This window comes from Zonotrichia leucophrys, chromosome 18, assembly GCF_028769735.1.
Source record: "Zonotrichia leucophrys gambelii isolate GWCS_2022_RI chromosome 18, RI_Zleu_2.0, whole genome shotgun sequence".
NCBI classification, from domain to species: domain Eukaryota; kingdom Metazoa; phylum Chordata; class Aves; order Passeriformes; family Passerellidae; genus Zonotrichia; species Zonotrichia leucophrys.
Window position 1 is genome coordinate 6,305,745 of NC_088187.1, and position 20,771 is coordinate 6,326,515.

The 20,771-nt window shown below is 48.0% G+C and overlaps 1 protein-coding gene across 4 annotated transcripts in view; it reads left to right on the plus strand.

Annotated features, from left to right (window-relative positions):
* Positions 1-15,689, plus strand: part of DNAH9 (dynein axonemal heavy chain 9) — a 112,311-nt gene extending 96,622 nt beyond the window's left edge. For all 4 annotated transcript variants that reach the window (XM_064728903.1, XM_064728904.1, XM_064728905.1 and 1 more), the window contains 3 exons: positions 1,023-1,205; positions 8,526-8,915; positions 14,103-15,689. In XM_064728903.1, the coding sequence (XP_064584973.1) occupies positions 1,023-1,205; positions 8,526-8,915; positions 14,103-14,330 (801 nt within the window). In that variant the 3' untranslated portion in view covers positions 14,331-15,689. The remainder of the gene's footprint in view (positions 1-1,022; positions 1,206-8,525; positions 8,916-14,102) is intronic.
* Positions 15,690-20,771: the final 5,082 nt, after the last annotated feature.

Here is a 20,771-nt window from a genome sequence, read left to right on the forward strand (position 1 = left end):
GAGGTCACACTACAGCAAACGAGCTGTAATTGCTGAGAGGGAATCAGAGCCACAGGGACCTGCAGGGGAATTTCAAATGAGCAGATATTTCTGTGGTGCCCCTGAGGTGCAGCTGAGGAGTTTTTCCAGCTTTAGCCACCTGTGTGGCTGCAGTAACAGCCCACACATCATCACTGCTGACAGGGTTGGGAAGAGCAGCAACAGGAGGGAATTGGAGCACAGAGTCCAAAATGTGAATATTGGTGGCCCTGGCTGTAAGATTACCCTGCCCTAGGTGGCACTGGCCCTGTATGCCAGGTTTGGCACTTAGGATCATGGAATTTTAACTGTGTTATGTGTGCCCAAAAGGTGCCAGCAAGCAGAAGTCTTGCCCAGGTTCCAGCTCAGAAATAAAGCAAAGACCTTCCACATTAAACCTGGGAAATGCAGCTGAGCCCAGGGACAGCAGGGGCTTCATGCCTCACTGTCAGAAGGAAGTTTATTTAATTTTTTAGACACTACAAAGATCTTCTTGCATTGGAGATTTCCCTGTATAGTTCTGAAGAAGCTGTGGTGGTGACCAGAAAATAATTTTGTTTCGTTATGCTTTCCTTCCGTGGCTCCATTAGTCCGGAATGCCAAATTCAGCTTAAAATTCAATTTTATGTAATCACCTCTCTCCATCAGTACACCAGAGAAAACCAGCTCATAAGCTGAGTTGTCCTGAGGCTCAGCTGAGGCTCCAGCCCCATCCATCTCCTCGTGAGTGTGACCTCGGGAGAAATGAGAGAGCCGAGAAGAGAGGAGGCTGCCACATGTCACGGGGACATTTTAAAACCATCATTTTGCAAGCTGCTCATCTGACATTAACTTCTGTCATCATTTGGATTTAAATAGGACAGGGCAAGCTCTTTGAGAGGTGCCCAGGGCTGACAGCAATGGTTTTGGAGGCACTGACAGGGCAGAGGGAGTTCTCCCAGCTCAGGCTGTGAGCCTGTGGATCCCTCACCAGCATCCCCCTCTCTCTCCTCCCTTTGGCACAGGTGCAAACCCTCCTGGAGGAGATGTTAGAGAAGCTCCCGGACGAGTTCAACATGGCAGAGCTGCTGGCCAGGCTGGAGGAGAGGACTCCCTACGCCGTGGTTGCCCTGCAGGAGTGCGAGCGCATGAATGCGCTCACGGCCGAAATGCGGCGCTCGCTGGGCGAGCTGGAGCTGGGCCTGAAGGTACCGATGGCCTGAGGGGCTCCTGAAACACAGAAAAGAGGATAAATTGGGGGTTTATTAAAGGTCTTCAATAGGAACACCTTGGGCACTGCAAAGCCTTGCAGAGCTGCACCTAGAATGGGTGATTGATGCATGGAGAGGCTCCTGGAGCAGAGGCTGGACAGAGGTAAAGGAATAAAGCGAGGATTTATTAAAAGGCCTCAAAGGATCCACCTTGGGCAGTGCAAGAGCCCAGCCAGGGCTGCACCCAAGATGGACCCAGGATGGACTCAGAGTCAGGAGTTTTCACCCTTTGATGAGTTCTGGTCCATTTCCATGCTGGGTTCAGTGCCCAATCCCAGCTCCAGGGGATGCAGTCCCACCCTCCCAGGTTGCTCTCCTCCATTCCCTGTTGTTTGCACCTTTTGGGGCTGGAGCTGCAGCGGTGTCCTTGGTTCTGGGGCTGGAAAAGGATTGTTCTGTGTGCCTGAGCTGTGAGGAGACCTTGCTGACACTTTCTGTGGAGTTCAGAGTTATTTCCCAATGCAGTGCAGAGCTTGGGAAATATGAATGATAAAACTGAAGGCATCACAATGGTCACAAGTTTTTTATACAGATATCAGTTTGGTCTATTTGCACATCAGGGGTTAATTATCCAATTACAGCTTCAGGTAATGAAGTCACATTCCCCCAGTTTTGTCCCCACAATTCACATTTGTTTATACTTTTCAGGGCCTGTGATTTGTCCATGGATCTCAGAGGGATTGTTCTGTGTGACCAAAATGTGAAGGCATTTGACTACACTTTATATGGAGTTTAGAGTTATACACTAATACACCATAGGATTTGATAAATATAAAAGCAGAAATCTCAAGGCATCAGTAGGAGAGCTGGAAAATCCTGCAGGGTGCTGCTCAGGGAATAAAAGGGGTCTCAGGGAAGAATTTGCTGCTGGCTGCAAAGCCAGCCTGGCTCCACAGGGCTCACAGGAGGATTTGCAGTGACACAGTGTCCACAGGCACACACAGCAGTGCCTGGCTTGTGGGAACGGTGGATGAGCACTTCTGGCCACCCCAGATTGTGCCACAGCAGCAGCAGGTCACTCACAAACTGAGACATGGCCTAGTTAAAGGTGAGCCAAAAATCTAACCTTTGCATGAAATGTCCAGGAGTGGGGGGAGCTTGGAACAAAATATCTTAGAGGCACAGGCTGAGCTGAAATCAAAATTTGGCTTTGTGTGAAGGCACAAAATGTCCAGAACTGTAAGAAAAAGGCTGAAATCACAAGAAAATATGCAATTCCCTTGCTGGGTGTTAGCCACATGCTCAGGAGTCCCCATCCATAGGGCTCCACTGCAGCTGATCCCCAAACTGGTGTGGAACCAAACTCTGCCTCAGAGATCCCATGGATCTGCTCTGCCCCAGGCAAGGATCCGATGGATCTGCTCTGCTTTAGACAGGGATCCCATGGATCAGCTCATCCGTGTCTCTGCCCAGGACAGGGGTGTCTGTGCCCCCCTGGCTGCTGCCTTTGCCCCACCCGTTGGGATGCAGATTTCTGGTTCTGCAGGGTGTGAGGGAGGGCTGTGATTGATGCTGCATCCACTGTAGGAGAAGTCACTTCTGCATCCCCCCCAGGCACTCAGTGGTACAAAACAGAAAAGGCTTCTCTGCCCCTTAGGGATGAGCCAGGGAGTGAGGAGCTGCCTGGCAGTCTTGGTGCTCTCTAAGATCACTCCCTCGCCACCCTGTCACCCCCAGGGACCCCTCCCCACAGGCAGCTGCTGTCCATCCCTTGGGGAGGCACATGTGCAGCACAGCAATGCAGCCTGGAGCTGGCAGAGCAAAGCCTCAGCACTGCCCTGCCTCCCCCTCATGCCACAGCTGGGTCCTGGGGCATCCCCTGCTCCATCATTTCCAGAGTGGCAGGCTGTGATCCTGTGATAGATGAGTAATGCATTGATTGGCTCTCACAATTAATGGACAAATATCATGTATATAGGTTAAGAAAAGTTTTGTAGATTTATAGTTATGTTGTATCCCCTCACGTGGTTATCAAGGGACATCTGGGAGGGTCAGATTGTCACTATGGTGACCCTGACCTCCAGTCAGGATTTGAGGAAGAGATCTCCACCACTGGACAGCAAAGAAGGGGTTGATAGAACTTAAGGAGGGGTTAAAAGGGAAAAACCCTCCATTGTGAGGGGGCTGAGCACATGGCAGGGAAAATCTTTTGCTGCCAGCACTGTAACCTTTTTTCTTTACTCAGTCTTCTGTTGTATTTTTGATAAGGTTTAATAAACCTTCCTAAACTATGACAGGTGAGGAGCTATTTCTCACAATCCCATCTCAGGGAGATGCTGAGCTCCCACCGCTGGTGTGCACAGTGTGGCCTTGGACCCAGCCTGTTCATAGGAGAGCTGAGGGTGGGCCAGGAGGGCCTGCCTGAGATGGAATGACATCTCAAACCTCTCCCAGGGGCAGCTTGGAAAAGAAACCTTCAGCTGCCCACCCTGCATGAGGAGGGGCAGGCTTGGCTCGGGGTTTGGGCAGCAAGCTGCTCCCAAATCCCAGCTGCAGCCTGGAGCAGCAGCTGCAGATGTGTGTGCACTGCATTGGCTGCTGGTGCTTGTGAAAGCAGAGATATCCTGGACACAGGTGGTGGGTCAGTGTGTGCAGCCCATTTTGAAAGAAGCTGATATTTATGTAGTCAATTATCATAAACAGATTTCTCTTATTTTCTAGCATAAGGCAGTGGAATTGAAAATTCCATTTCCTGAGACAGGTAAACAGAAGTGATTTAATGTTTCAATCCCAGAGCCCCAAACAAGATATAATTGTGACTTGGACAAGGGGTGGCAATTAGATTTCATGTAGGGAAGAACGTGCTGTTTAATATTGGTAGGGAATGAGGGGATGCAGAGTGTGCAAACAAACCACAAACAAAATTAACCCCAGGAATCTGTAACACAGGCTGCAAACCTCTCCCCAAACCCTGCCCACATCATGGCAGGGAAGGAGATGGGGACTGCAGAAAAGGCTCCTCAGAGGGCAGCAGCAGCCCCTGAGCTGGGATTCAGAGAAATCCTGGGGCTGAGACTGGAGGAGAGCAGCAGAGCAGAGCAGCATTTGGCATTTCTGGTGTTTGGCAAATCTGGTGTTTGCTGCACACACACATCTGCAGGCTCTAAGAGGCCATCCATGGCAGCTCCAAGAACCGTGGAGTCCTTAAGGCTGGAGAAGCCCTTTGAGATTCCCAAGTCCAACCATCACCCCAGCAGCAGCACCGTGCTCACCCCTAAACCATGGGCTCAGGTCCAGTTGGTTCTTTGGGCACTTCCAGGGCACTTGGGCTCAGCCGGTGCTGACCCCACCAAGGCTGGGTGGTCAGTCCCTGGTTTGAGTTGGACTCGATAATCCTTGAGGGACCCTTGCAGCTGGGAATATTCTGTCAGAATATTCTGTCAGCCTGTGGCTGGTGGCTGCACCACAGCTTGTTCCAGTGCTTCACAGCTTTCCTGAAGAAAGCTTTCCTGATATCCAAACCAGGGTTCTCCTGGAAAACTGGAGCCCAGTTCTTGTGTCTGCAGCCAAAGGCCACGTGTGGGTCCCTGCAGAGCTGAGTTAGAGCTTGTGCATGACCCAAAACCCTGCTCAGCATCCCTCCCATCACCTCCCACACCTGGGGGACCACAGAGCAGCCAGAGGGGGCTGATGGCTCTTCCTGGTGCTGCCCTCACTTCACTCTGGGCCTTACACTGAAGAAATCCTGCTGCAATTGCCCTTGCTGACAATTAAAGAGCTGTCAGGGCTCCTTCCTCTCTGGGGCTGGGGCCCTGCACTGACAGAACTCAGAGGAGGAGAGTTTACAAGTCAGGCCCCACAGAGCTCAGCTGAGAATAAATAAAGCCCAGAGAAAACAAGGCTTATTGTTTTTAACTGACTGAAGGATCTGCCAAAAGAAGGCGATTCGGAAATGTCACGCCTAATTTGAATTTTTGAATAATTCATCGTGTCGTCCTAGCGGAAAGTGATTGTTTGGTCCAAAAATAGGAGACATCCCATTAGGAGGAAGAGAAATTGCAATAGACTGGTAGCCATCAGAAATAACTGGCATGTTGCATTTCAAAGCCCTTTGTTCTGGCTGGCTTGGGTGGAACCAGAGGCTGGGCTGAAGCACTTGCATGTTAATGTTGTACCAGCCTCATCTTTTGCAAGCAGATCCTCTTCTTTGCAATTTGGGTGAAGGATGAGCCTCCAAAATGAGGATAATATATATTGTAAAATAACAAAGACCAAATTTTGATAGGCAAGCTGGGTATTAAGTGAAAATAACCTGAACTGAGGAAACAGTTTGTGTCTGTAGAGTGCTCATCTTGAAGGAATGGCTGCAGGCTGATTAGGATTTCCTTCAAGGGTGTCTTTAAATGAAAATTACTCCCAGCATTTGGGAAAAAAATTTAAAAAGTAACTTGAATAATTTCTGATGCACTTTAGTATTCAGCATCTGAAATGCAAATTTATGCATAATTGTGTTTGGACAACTCTATGAGATTGCTGCTGTAGATGCTTTGAACCCTCACAGGAGACTCAAAGCATGCTTGAGTGCGCAGGCTTTAAAAATTGCTTTTTTCAAGCCTTGCTGAGAATTACATTTGCTAATTCATTTGTTTCCTGAAAGTAAAACTAGACATGATATATGATTGAGGGGGGCTGTCTTTAAATCAATTTGGCTGCTCGCGCACATTCTGCCATATTCTTACCCATGTCAGAGCACTTCCAGGAGCACAGAATGATCCTGTTCCAGTGTCCTGCTGTGCCCAGTGCAGCATTCTTGTTCTCCCTGCATGGTCCTGCCATGGCTTCAGCCCAGCCCATTGATGGTTCCTCTCTGTGTCCAGTTTCTCCTGAGCATGGAGATTGTGATGGAGATTTCAGGAGGTTGTTCCTCATATTTTAGTGTTAATTGCAAGTGCTGCTTCTTCCAGCTCTTCATTTCACTTTATTTGCTGTTGTAGCTTTGAAACCCATCTTAAACCCTTTGTCCTCAGGATTTTCTCTATCCATCTGCTCCCCAGGGTGTCTCTGAATCCCAGCTCAGGGACTGCCTCTGCCCTCTGAGGAGCCTTTTCTGTAGACCCCATCTCCTTCCCTGCCATGATGTGGGCAGGGTTTGGGGAGAGGTTTGCAGCCTGTGTTACAGATTCCTGGGGTTAATTTTGTTTGTGGTTTATTTGCACACTCTGCATCCCCTCATTCCCCTACCAATATTAAACAGCACATTCTTCCCCACATGAAATTTGATCTCACACTTTGTCCAAATCACAATTCTGTGACTAGATTTGGTGATATTAAATGTCTTTCTCAGCTGTCAGTGTGTGCCACAGGGCATGGCTAGCACAGGAACAAACTGCAGAGATCTTGAACTGCTGGGCTCTGCCAAGCATTGCTAAACAACTGTGGGGGCTGCTTTAAGAAGATTTCAACTTTTTCTAAAGCTTTCTGGATTTTTGTGGCCCCAGCAAAGGGCACCTCTGCTGACCTCACTGCTGGAGGCACTGAAGTCCTGTGAAAGAACAGTTGGAATCTTTTAATGTGAATAGACTGACCCAATTCCCTCCCCCTTGTTCTCAGCAATGGCTCCACTGGTTTCAGTTAATCTTTCCAAAAAACACTTTGCCCGAGGCAAAGAGAAATTGTAAATGAGATAAATTTTGGCCAAACAATAAGGGAACAAAAGGAAGTGTTTACAATGGAGAGCAGTGATGGACATTATCTGTGGGTCTCCAGAGTTCTGGGGGTATTGTACCCCTCCAGCTGAGCACAGAGCTGCAGAGATTGAACTGTGGAAACCATTCCATACCAGGGATGCTGAGCTGGCATTTGCAGGTTTTCTCTTTTTATTCTGCTTGGTTTGAGTGAGCCAGAATCACAGAGGTGTTGGTCAGGACATTGCTCCAGCCCCATCTCGAGCAGGGACAGGCAGAGCAGCTTGTTCTGGACCATGCCCTGGTGGGTTTTGAACATTTCCAAGGATGGAGACTCCACTGTGGACAACCTGTTACAGTGTTCAGCCACCCTCACATTGTCTTTCAGTGGAATGTCCTGGAATTCAGCTCTTCTGATACAGGTTTCTAAAAGCTTTGAAACTAATTAATTGCTGCACAAAGGAAAAGTCAAACCTCTCTCTTTATCTCACTCGGCTGAATCATATCTTACTTTGTTGTGCTCCTTCCCTGCTGTGGAAGGAGCTGTGATTACATTTGCAGACAACACGTGGAGTCAAAGAGAAAATCTTGCACTGCAAAGCAGTAAATGAGGGGAGGAGTGAGTAGAAGTGGAGGAGAGGAGGGGGATAGGAATCAATAAATATTTGGACAGTTTTAGAGTAAATCATCAGAAACTCCAGTATCCTGCCCTGGCAGTGAGCAAGAACAGATTTACACCTCTGAAAATCTGTGTGTCCATGAGACAAAACAGAAGTAACACCAGGACAACTGAGGGACACCCCTACTGCTGTCATTATACACAGTTTTTCCTCTCAGTAGTTTTTTTACAGCAGGATGCAGGAATATGCAATAGAAAGTGTGCAGAAAAAACTCAAACTCATGAAGTCACCCAGAGTATGTGGCCAGCAGTGTCTGTGTGGGATTCTGTGCTCTTCTTCATGCCCTGGCCCAGCTTTGCTTCCAAGCAAGCTCTGCTGGGCAGTGTCAGTGCTGACTGTGCTCTTTGTGGTGCTTGTGAGGGTCCCCAGGATGAGGTGAGAGATGAGAAGCTGACTCCAAGTTCTCAGAAGGCTATTATATTATGTCATGTTATGTCATGATATATTATATTATATTATATTATATTATATTATATTATATTATATTATATTATATTATATTATATTATATTATATTATATTATATTATATTATATTATATTATATTATATTATATTATATTATATTATAGTATATTATATTATATTATATTATATTATAGTATATTATAGTATATTATGCTATACTAAAACTATACTACAGAAAGAAAAAGGATACATCAGAAGGTTTAACAATAAAAAATAATAAAACCCTGTGACTCCTCAGAGCCTTGACACAGATGGACCACAATTGGTCATTAATTAAATTAAAACAGTTCACATGGAACCAATCAAACATTTACCTGTTGTTGGCGAACAATGCCCAATCCAAATTCCAAAGCAGCAAACACAGGAGCAGCAATCAAATAATTATTGTTTGCATTCCTCTCTGAGGCTTCTCATCTTCCCAGGAGAAGAAATCCTGGGCAAAGAGGATTTTTCAGATAATATCATGCTGACACCCTTTCTCCTCAGGGGGAACTGACCATGACCAGCGAGATGGAGACCATGCAGAACTCCCTCTTCTTTGGCACCGTGCCTGAGTCCTGGGTGAGGAGATCCTACCCTTCCACAGCCAGCCTTGGATCATGGTTTGCTGACCTGCTGGCCCGCAGCAGCGAGCTGGAAGCCTGGACCAGGGACTTCTCCTTGCCCTCCACGCTGCGGCTCGGAGGGTTCTTCAACCCCCAGGCCCTCCTGACGGCCATCATGCAGAGCACAGCCCGCAAGAACAGGTGGCCCCTGGACAGGATGGCGCTGCAGTGTGACGTGACCAAGAAGAGCAGAGAGGATTTTGCCAGTGCTCCTCGTGAGGGGGCCTATGTGCATGGGCTGTTCATGGAGGGAGCACGCTGGGATGTTCAGGTGAGCTCTGCAAGGCTCTGGGGCTGAAGGAGAAGCCACAGGTGTGGCCCTGTGTAGGAGCATCAGGGGTAGGATGGTCGGGATGGACAGAGACCAGAGATCTCTGCAGCCAGGCCTGGAACTTGGGGTGTATTGCAAAGGGCCTGGGTGCAGGGCCCTGCTGGGAGCTGCCAGCCACAGCTCAGAGCAGGACTGAGAGAAAAGAGGGGGAGAGAGGATGAGAGGGTAAAGGGTAAGAGAGTAAAAGGGCAGGAGCGTAGAAGGGTAAGAGAGTAAAAGGAGTAAGAGAGCAAGGTTCCTGTTACAATACAATAAATCTTCTTCTGTGTTGAATATTCTAATTCTCGCTAACCAATCTAGTACAAGATACAAATCCTATAGCATTTACATACAGCCTAGAAGAATCATTACATTTTCATTCTGTGTTACATTTTAAACCCTAAAATCTCTTCTTTGGGCCCCTTCTGCCAAGCTAGCAGGGTCCACTCTGACCCTTGGAGCTGTCCGCAAGCAGAGGGTGTTGTTCCATCAAAAGGGGATTACCTTCAGCTGGCCACACCATTGTTTTCCAGTTGTTCAGTAACTGAGGGATCTCAAAGCTTGCTTTCGTTTCAATCTCACTTATAGTTTCCATATTCTCAAAATCTTTTGCCAGGCAATCGTATTTATAAGGCTTTCCTGTTTCATCTTCCCCAACAGCCCTGAAATTCTGATCCAACACTCTCTACTTATTTGTCTCTTCTGATCCTACACTCTCCACTAATTTTTTATAAATCATCTTCCTCTCTGCAATGGTTTTCGATGAAGGGTAGGAAATTAGGGAAAGCTGTGCCCTCCATGATGGATGCCATTTCATCACATCTCCTTGGGCAGTTCAAAGCTCCAGGCTGTTTTTTATTTTGCTCTGGAAATGGCCTGAATTGGGTCTGGGAAGCCACAGGCAGCCAGGAACGTTGGCAAGGGCTCTGCTGGGTGATGGCAGTGAGGATCTCAGTGGGTCAGCTCAGATCTCTGCTCTTGGAGTCTGGGCTCTGCTCACACAGACAATCCCAGAGCCCTGTGCAGCTCCCAGCTCTGCCCCCACAGCTCCCTGGCTGTTCCCTTCCTCACACAACCCTTGGGAGATCACAGCCCCTGCCACAGGGAGCACTGGATTTCTGCTGCCCTAAAAACCTGACAGAAATCAGCTGCACACACCAGAACAGAGACAGCTGTTAAAATTCCCAGTCCTGCATATCAAATAGTCCATTTAAGAACATTCCAGTGCCTGCTGTTATGTTTTCTTTGTCACTATGACCAGAAAATGAGTTCTGGCTGGGTTTTACCAGCTGGAAGTGGAGAGTGAGAGGTTTTGGGAGTGCAAAGCCAGAAATCTTTGGGAAATACTTGGCTTCTCCCCTCTGCCTCCCTCCAATAACTGGTCTGGATGATTGCATCCAGCAATGGGATTTGTCTTCAGAGACCATCCCAACACCAGGAAATGTGGTTTTCTGATTACATTTTCCTTGTGATTGAAAGATACTGAGCAATTATGTTCATGGAGCCATTCATAATCTCTGGGTATCATGCTTCAATTTATTTCAGAAAGGAAAAGGATATTTTTATGGGCTGCTGCTCCCACTGAAATATCTTTTCTACCTAGTGGAACTATTCATTTTACCTATAATCCAATGAGTACCAGTGTGCATTAATGGATGCAGGACTTTTAAAACAGGTGCACAGCTCTTTTGGGTTGTCTACTCCTTCCAAATTAATCCTCTGATAAAAATGGCAGGCCACGTTTAGAAGAATTCCTCTGGGGAGCACCTCCACTTTTAAAAGAATATTTCACATTTAGGTTGTGCCTCCAAAAAAGGAAAGAGTCCTTCTATGTTCTGCTACTCACATTTTTCTATTTATTTAAACATTTATGTTTGCCCTTGGGTGTCTTAAATTTATAAAACATTCATTACAAAACAGCAGGCAGCTATTAGATGAAATGAAACTAAGCAGATTATTTTGGGTGCAAATGATCTCTTGCTGCAGCCCTGTTAAAGTCACTGGGACTCAGTGACAGTCAGAGGGAGGCTGTGGCTGGGGACACTTGGAGACCTTTCATCTCAAGCTGCTGGCTGATCCTTGGCTTTCTTTCTCTCTGCAATAGAGAGTTTGATGCCAAGGGTGTGCCCTGCCCTCTCCAAGGGAGTTGGAGTGTGATGGGACAAGGGCAGGGGTGGGTTTCACACCCATTGAGCTTTGGCAGCTGTGCACAGCACAGCCCCTGCCATGGAACCACAGGATCCCAGGCTGGCTTGGGCTGGAAGGGACCTTAAAAATCAGCTCATTCCACCCCCCCATGGGCAGGGACACCTTCCTCTAACCCAGGCTGCTCCAAGCCCTGTCCAGCCTGGCCTTGGACACCTCCAGGCATGGGACAGCCACAAGGCAGGGCCTCACCACCCTCACAGGGAAGAGTTTTTTCATTCCCCTTGTGCAGCTGAAGCCACTGACCTCATGACTCAGGCACCACCTTGGAGTGCTCCTTGCAGGCTCCTTGTCCCCTTTCCTGCTGGCTCCGTGTCCCCTTCCCTGCTGGCTCCATGTCCCCCTTCCCTGCTGGCTCCATGTCCTCTCCCCAGCTGACCCCAAAGGGGCTGTGGTGTAAGGAACCTGTGCTGGGACCCTGTCTTGGTTTGAAAAGACAGGTATCTGCTGAGGAAGGCAGGAGCCTCCCCTAAAATAGAAAATGTAAACCTCCTCTCTCTGAATTATTATAAATTTGAAATTAAGGGCCTCTCAGGCAAAAATATGGGAGCAGGAATAACAGCTCTTTATTAGGGAAGAAAATAAAAATAAAATAAACAATGCAGTAAATCAAAATAACACTGATAGAGTCAGAATAGGACCTGATACTTTGTGGGTCAGGGTGTTGGCAGCAGTCCCATTGGAATTGTGGCTGCAGCCCTCCTGCAATGTCAGGCGTGGTTCTGGTGGAGCAGGGATCCTGTAGAAAGGTAGAGTCTTCCTCTGAAGGTCCAGTGGAAGAGGCAGTTGCTGTTCCTCTGGGAATGCAGTGGAACGGCTGCTCTGGTGTTCCAAAAACTCAGATCATATCCAGGTAGGAATGCTTGAAACCTCAGATTATATCCAGGTAGGAATGCTTGGCTCCTCCCCCTGGGCGGAGCATCTCCCAGTGGGATGATGGAATTTTATCATCCATGCAGTGTCACTCACTGGCCCATGAACAGAGGCTAGTTAATAATTAATGACCTATTAAGAGAAGAGATCTCCTGGAGGGAGGATTGCTTGTGGAAGAGATAAAGAAAACTGCGCCATGAACAGAAGATAACTGCCCCACTCCACCCTCAGTTTCCTGCTGGGATAAGCAGAAGTGAGGGATCCTTTAGCAGCTGAGGCTGAGGGATCCTTTAGCAGCTGAGGCTGAGCTCTCCAGGCTCCACAGAATGATGGTTCTGCACCACGAGGGCTGTGCTGCTAGTCAGGAAGAACTGCTTTCAGAGCAGAATTAATTTTCTGATGATGAGAGTGATAAAAAATGCAAATGAGAATCAGCCCAGACATAACAAAATGATATCTTACATGGAGGTACCTCGGGAAGATTTCAGCTCTTGTTAACCCAGAAACAGGTAGAATATCTCTTGGAAATTACATTTGAAGTATTCTCAGCAGTAAAAAAAAAGAGAAAGACTTGATTAAAACCCAGTCTCAGGAATGAAAGGTGTGAATTTAAGAAGAGTGCATAAAAATGTTTCATAAATAGCTACTTTGCAAGGTATTATACGAATTATTTAATGTTTGTTCAGCACGTTGGAAATATAAAATCCTAAATGAGAGTTGGATTTTTCATAGCTGAGCATAACAGATGGCATTAGTACAATTAAACCGAGGTGTGTGGCAAGGGGGATGATTTTTCTTTGCTCGTTACAGAACTAAATAAACTGCTGGAGAGGCTGAATCTCACCCCACAGCTCTGATCCGAGAGCATTTGGAATAATGATGATATGTGAAGCTCAGCTGCAGTGAGAGGCAGTTTCTTTAGTGCTGAAAAGTTTCGTTTCCATTTCCCTGTTTATTTTCATTTGGTCTCTCTAGCCTCCATTAGGCAGTTTTCTCTGGAAATGGATTGATGTGCAGGGTATTTTATTGTCATGAAGAGAGAGAGAAAATGTCAGAGAGACCCAAATTAGAGAAACAAACTTGATTTCTTGCCCTGGCAGGGTTCTCTCCCTCTCCTGCAGTGGGCAGCCTGCTGGGCAGGGCATTGCTTGGAGGAGAATAATGGGACTTGATATTTATTGATGATATTCCCTCAGAAAAGTCATTTTGAATTCTCTTGCTTGCATCATGAGAGTGGGAATAAGCCTGTGCTGGCTTTTGGGGCTGTTCTCCATCCCCGTGGTTCAGGTGTCCAACCTTTTTCCCACCACAAGCAGCCCCTCCCACAAGGTGATTCTGGTCTGAGAGATGATGATCACTGAGAAAGAGATGCATGAGAATAATCCCAGGATCACTGAGGTTGGAAAAGATCCCCCAGCCCATTCAGGCCAAGCTGTGCCCAATGCTCATCTTGTTCCCAGCCTATCCAGGCCAAGTTGTGCCTGATCCCCACCTTATCCCCAGCCCCAATTACTGAGTGCTACATCCAGGTGTTCCTGGGACACCTCCAGGGATGGGCAATCCAAACCTCCCTGGGCAATGTTTAATCACCCTTTCAACTAAGAAATCCCTGCTGATGTCTACCCAGAGCCTGCCCTGGCCCAGCTCGAGGCCTTTTCCTCTTGGTCCTGTCCCTGTTCCCTGGCAGTAGGACAAGAGGAAATGGCCCCAAGCTGCATCTCAGTAGAAACCACGAGAAGTGAAACTTTGTTGATAATATGGCTGGACAGGGCCAGGGACACTGTCCCCACACAAATTCAGCTTGGATGTGAGGGTTTGGGCACCTGGTGGGAGTGCAGGCAGCTGGAGCTTTGAGATTATCTACTCTGGTGAGTTGAGGAGGGTCATGGTGAGACAGGGAGTTCTTGGATCCAGACCTCCTTCCTCAAAGAGGCTCATCCAGCCCCCTGACCCTGGAGAAGCTGTTTGTACTTCCCCAGCAGGAGCAGCTTGGATAAACATCACATGGGTTCAGGTCCATCAGCTGGTGGACACCTTGGGGATGTGACCTTTGTCTCCTTCTCTCTGCAGGCCGGGACCATCACGGAGGCCAGGCTCAAGGAGCTGACCCCAGCCATGCCTGTGGTGTTCATCAGGGCCATTCCTGATGACAAGCAGGACACCAGGGGCTTGTACCCATGTCCTCTGTACAGAACACGCCAGAGAGGCCCGACCTATGTGTGGACTTTTAACCTGAAAACCAAGGAGAACCCATCCAAGTGGGTGCTTGCTGGGGTGGCCCTGCTGCTCCAGGTCTGAGGCACCAGCACAGGCCCTGCTCTGCAAACCCCTCACAATGTCACAGCATTTAAACAGTTCAATGCTGAGATTAACAAATTCCATCTCTCTGATGGACTCCCAGGTTATCTCTGTGTCCTGCGGATGTGACCCAACAGGGCCTGTGAGGAGGGGACAGAGGTGCAGGGGACACGGCCCAGGTTGGTGGCTGCTGTACATCAATATCCTGTAATTCCTGCACTGCTGCACTCTCGGGTTTGGTGTTGCTGAAATGGCTCCCCAGGTATTAAAAAGCCTTTTTTCCAGCCCTGTGACAGAAGAAGAAGTTGGGATTCCTCAGCTCTGCTTTTCAAGGTTGTTTATTTTCTCTTATCTGTTACATTCTCTCTCTGACCTGCTGAGATTTGTCCTGCAGGCTGGTTTGTGGCACAGTCCCTGCCCTTGGGGCAGTGTTGGCTTTTTATACTGAGAACTACATGTACTTTATTTACAATAATTTCCCAACACTTATCACCTATGTTAGACAGTCTGTCTCTGCTCTAAACCAATCCAGAAGTGTCACCATCACAGCAGAAGATGGAAGACAAGAAGAAGAAGAAGGACAGGACATGCCCAGATTCCTCCATCTTGCCTCTTGAACCCCCATTCTAAAAACCCCAAAATTCTACTTTTTCACCCTGTGACAAATTCACTATCATTCTACTCAAACACTTGTGGCTTGTAACTCTTCACACATAGTTGCTAATTGTTTCCATGTGGTAAAATCAAAGGCACAGGTGTTTCTGACTCTGTGCCAAAGTCTCTGAGCCCCCTGCCAGGGTCTGGAGTCCTCCAGGACAGCCAGAGCAATGTCCTGGGATCTGACACTGCACTGCAAGCTCCCAGCTCAGAGCCTGATACACCATACACAGAGAGTGCTAAACTTAAATCTGGTTTTTATTTCTCTTCATGATCCAAAGCAGTTTTAAAATCATCCATCAGTAAAATCAGCAGCCTTCTCCAAAACACTCAAATAGTCCAGTGGCTTGTGAAATCCTCGAGAATTTATTTATTTTCCCTCCATGAGTGTTTCTTTGTGGTGTGTGTGATGTTGGAAGATGGGAGGTGAGCAGATGTTGTGGTTATCAGCTGTGTGTTGCTAACACCCCTGTAAATCTTAGAAACACTGGAAATGCTGTTAATATCCAGTGTGCTCATTGGAATCAATAGTGAAAGCACAGCACAGGGAGGATTTAAGTGAATATGTTGTGATGATAGATACTTACTAATAAAAGTAATTGTTCCTGGAATGGTCTCTGGAAGCTGCAGGTTTACTGAGGTGAGGAGAGCACAGGGGCCAGGTGGGAGGAACACACCTGGCACACACTTGGCACACACCTGGCACACGCCTGTGTGGGTCACTGGGCTTTAATCCCAGCTGGAATGGGAGAGCAGTGAGGAGTGGAGTGTCCCTGGTGCAGAGGGCACACAGGGGTGGCTGGGTGGGCACCGTGGCAGTGACAGTCACACAGAGCATCTCTGAGCACACAGAGCTGGGAATGGCACCTGGGAAAGGGCTGGTTCCTGGGAAAATGGGCTTTTCCTGGGGAAATGGGTTTTTTTCTGGGAAAAATTGGGCTTTCCCTGGGGAAATAGGCTTTTCCTGGGGAAAGCTCTCTGCTTGGAGTCTCACACAGGCTCTGGGTGACATTTGCTGTCCTTTGTCACAATAGAGATGGACAAGACACTTGTTTCCTCATGCAGAATAGCCAAACCTTTATTCGCATAACCCATATGTTTAATATTGTTCATGTCTTTTGTGCTGGTGAATGCTTTGCATGTTAAACAAACAGGGTTTTTTTTCCACAAGCTTTTCCCATGGCTGTGTTTATGGGGCATGTCCTCCCCAAGCTCTGTCCTGCTCCTGCCTTGCAGCACCTGGAGGCACCATTCCCTCATGGATTTGCATCTCAAAGTGCCTTTACCTCTCAGCCTGAGAAGTTTCACACTTTTACCCCATGGGAGGGAAGGAGCTGGGGGCATGGGGGGGGGGGGGGTGGCTGCTCCTGGGGTTACACCAGGACAGCATTTCGGTGGGCACAGTTTGGTTGCTCAGAGCCCCATGTCAGACTGCGTGGTTTTAGGGGTGGCTTTGGCATGGGGCAGAAGTTGTGCCCAACTCTCTGCCAGCCTAGGGGATCAGCTTTGCTCCCTCTGAGTCATCCAGGAGGGTGAAGCCCTCAGGCTTGGCAGGAGATCCAGAGGAACTCGCCTGCCCAGAGCAGCACAGCAGGAATAAGAACATCCAAAACCCTTGTCCTTGCAGTCCTGTGTGGCAGACATCTTTTCATGTAAAAGCCTTCCCTCAGGATTTTTCCTTCCTGAGAAGCTGAGAGGCCTCAGGGACAAAATGTAAACAATGATTGTCTGCTGCTGTGGAATGCATCAGGTGGATTTTTGATTGGCCCATCTTGGATGTTTATAATTAATGGCCAATCAAGGCCCAGCTGTCTCAGAGTCCAAGACAGAGCCTTTTTTTATCATTCTTTCCTTTCTATTCTTAGCTAGCCTTCTGACGAGAACTTTTTTTTCTATTCTATTAGTGTAGTTTTAATATAATATATATCTTAAAATAATAAATCAAGCCTTCTGAAACATGGAGTCAGATCCTCGTCTCTTCCCTCATCTGGAAACCCCTGTGAACGTCGTCACAGTTCTGGAGAATGACAAACTTCTGGATGAAGGGAAGGAGGGAAAACTCTCTGGTAAGAACTTTGTTTAATTGCTAGGCACTGTCCCCAAGGCACAGCCTCAAAAAATTAATGATGAAGGAGCTGGTTATGGCTTAGCAAAAGCCATTTGCAAATATCTAATGGAAGGGGGAGAGCTGTCTTAAGCTGGGTTCTTTAAATTGCCTCTAACCCATAAATGAGGCACCAGGGTCTGTAGAGTATCCCCTATAATGAGTGCCTGCTAGAAGAGGTCTGTTAGCTGGGGAAAGCTTTGCTATTAAATTAAATCCCTCCCAATTTAAATTAAAACCTGCCAATTAGATATGAAATGCAAACTGGTCACTTCCCACAGCTCTGCAAAGTTGGGCACATTAAATTCTCTGTGTATTTCACCATGCAGGAGGTTGAGATGCATAAACAGAGCACTGCTGAATTAAACACAAAAGAGAAGGACTGGAAGGAAGTTCATTGTGCTCCAGGTAATCCATCATGCTGAGTTAGTCCTTCACTGGGACATCTTCAAGGCTGCTTTTACCAGAGGGGACCTTGTGGCTCTGCACAGCTCCTTCCAGGAGGGGACAGCCAGGGGGTTCAGGCTCTGTTTCAGGGAACAGGGACAGGAGCAGAGGGAACGGCCTCAGGCTGGGCCAGGGCAGGCTCAGGGTGGGCACAGCAGGAATTTCCCCATGGAAAGGGAGGTCAGGGATTGGAAATGCCCAGGGAGGCTTGGAGTGCCCATCCCTGGGGGTGCCCAAGGAATTCCTGGAGGTGGCACTGAGTGCTCTATGCTGGGGACAGGGTGGGGATCAGGCACAGCCTGGCCTGGGTGGTCTTTGAGATCTTTTCCAACCTCAGTGATGCTGTTTGTGACTCCATGTGATTCTCAGTGCTCTGGATGTGGGATTTCCTGCCATTCTGGAGACTTTTACTGTCCTAAATGTTGCAGACAACTTTTATGAAAAATCCTTTCCTTAGGATTTTTTTCCTTCCTGAGAAGGTGAGAGGCCCCAGGAACAAAAGGTAAACAATGATTTTCTGCTGCTGTGGAATGCAACAGGTGCATCTGTGATTGGCCCATCTTGGATGTTTGTAAGTAATGGCCAATCACAGTCAGCTGGCTCAGCTCTCTGTCTGAGCCACAAACCTTTGTTATTCATTCCTTTCTATTCTTAGCTTAGCTAGCCTTCTGCTGAAACCTTTTCTTCTATTCTTTTAGTATAGTTTTAATGTAATATATATCATAAAATAATAAATCAAGCCTTCTGTAACCTGCAGTCAAATCCTCATCTCTTCCCTCAACATAATACCCCTGTGAACATGGTCACACCTAAACTTCATTCTTCTTCTCTTTTAAAACCTTTCCTCCTTTTCCCAGCACAGCAGGGCCTCTCTCTGCTCAGTGTTGCCCTCCAAGATGCCCCTGGACATCCAGGAAAGGAGAAGCTCAGTGACTCCCCAGGCACTGCCTGCTCTTTCCAGAGCCACAGCCTGAGCTATTCCCTTGTCAGCTGAAGAAGAATGGTCTGTTGACAACAAAATGGATCCGATTGTTTTATTATATATATCTCCCTGCATAATTCACCAGTTGGGCAGGCAGGGTAGTGGGGAGATATTTATAGATACTAGAAATGTCACCAGGGTGCTCATTCTTCATCCTTTGAAAATCATCACAGGAAAGAGTTGGCTGCAAAATGCTACAAGAGGACGGTGAATAATTTGATGCTTTAGGGGGTGGAAAAAAAATCTTGACAGGCATGAGATTTTTCCAGCCATATCTGCCCAAACCAGGCAATTAAATCCAGCTGGACAGGCTCTTTATTAGGAGTGATTCATTAGTCAAAGGTCAAGGCTTTCTATCCATAAGCTCTTGGAGACAGCTGCCCACTTGGCACTGCCATGTGCACCTTCCTCTGCTCTCCTGGGCTGGGCTGGAGGATCCCAGCATGGGCAGGAGCTGGAGCTGCTGGAGGAGCCCATGGAGGCTCCAGGATGATGCCAGGGATGGAGCAGCTGTGCTGGGAGGAGAGGCTGGCACAGCTGGCATTGCTCACCTGGGCAGGAGGAGCTTTGGGGTGAGCTCAGTGTGGCCTTGCAGGGCTGAAGGAGCTGCAGCAAAGATGGAGAGAGAGCATTGACAGGGGATGGGGACAGGACCCAGGGAATGGCTTCAGACTGACCCAGGGCAGGGCTGGATGGGAGATTGGGAATGAGGAATTGTTCCCTGGCAGGGTGGGCAGGCCCTGCCACAGCTGTGGCTGCCCCTGGATCCCTGGCAGTGCCCAAGGCCAGGCTGGGCAGGGCTGAGAGCACCTGGGACAGTGGAAGGTGTCCCTGGGACAGTGGGAGATGTCCCTGCCATGGCAGGGGTGGCACTGGGTGAGCTTTGATCCCTTCCAACCCAATCCATTCTGGGATTCTGTCATTTTCAGGCTGTTTAATAACAGGGAGCACATGGCTGCTCACTTTTACATAAAGCAGGGGACTCTGGGGAGCGACTTTGCCATCACTGGAACAAGTCCCACTAGGCATTGTCCAGGCCCATCCTGAGGGTGCTCTCTGCCCTACAGCCCCTCCATCCTGGCCCCACTCCTTCACCACTGAGCTCACCACACCTGCTTTACCCCAGCCCTTCCTCCAGCACCCAGCACAGCCCAGCTGGGCAAACAAGGCTTTAAACAGCCAGGTTGGTGTTTGGGGGTGCCCAGGGGGCCCCAGCCTGGCTCTCAGCCTTTCCCTAGATCCTGGGGCTGCTTTGGGCCTGACTCCTCCAAAGGTCTGTGGTCAATTGGGTAACTCCAGTTTGGTGACATTTTGCAAAGAGATGAAAGCTAGAGAAGGGAAATTGTGCTATTGAACACTGAATGTCAGGTAAAATTGACTGAACTCTCCCAGGACAGAGAAATGGCTTTTCCACAGCCTGGGAATGTTGTACCTGCTGCAGATTATAATTGGCAGAGGAGCACAGTTCAAAGTGGAGTCTTCACAAATGCTTTGTAGTGGTGTCCCATGCTCTGGGGTTAACCAGCTCCATTTTACTGCCACTGTTGCTCACAGAGCAGAGGAAAATGAGGAGCAGGCACACAAAGGAGAGCCTGGTGGCTGGGCAAGAGATTGGCTCCACTGGGGCAAATTATTGCAGCTATTCCTGGGCACAGGCAATGCCCAGGGATGCAAATCCTGCCCGTGTCACTGCTGCAGTGTTTACAGCACAGGAGTAGCTGTAACATATCAGCAAGATGCATTCGTTTTATAATGTGGCATTAATACATTTAATTAGCAAAGGCTTATTAGATTCATGTCTGTTATTATGCATTGTTTTTTAAATGACTGTAATTGCCCAAACAAATCTACAAATGTATTTACCTTGTTCATGGCTGTGAGCCTCATTTAAAAAGCTTTTAGGCTGTACAAGACATTCATGGAGTTATAAGCAGCCCCTCTAATTGGAGTGCTGGTGTTGCTGTCAGTGGAGAGGGTGATTTGAGGCTGGAAATAATTTGTCCAAAGTATTGAAACCAACTTATGCGTTGGTAAACTTTGGGGTTCACTTCTAGGAAACTCCTAAATCCTTCATCTTGATTAGTGCCAGAAGCAATGAGGAGAAACCCTGAGCCTGAATTTGGTATTTAGGTTCAATTTTCCTGAGAATCCATTGGGAGCTGGGATGAGGGAGGTGTCAGCTGGGACAGTCCCAGTGCCTGGGCCCCTCTGGTCCCTGGGAGGGGCTGGTTCAGTGTCCCAGCCTCCCTGT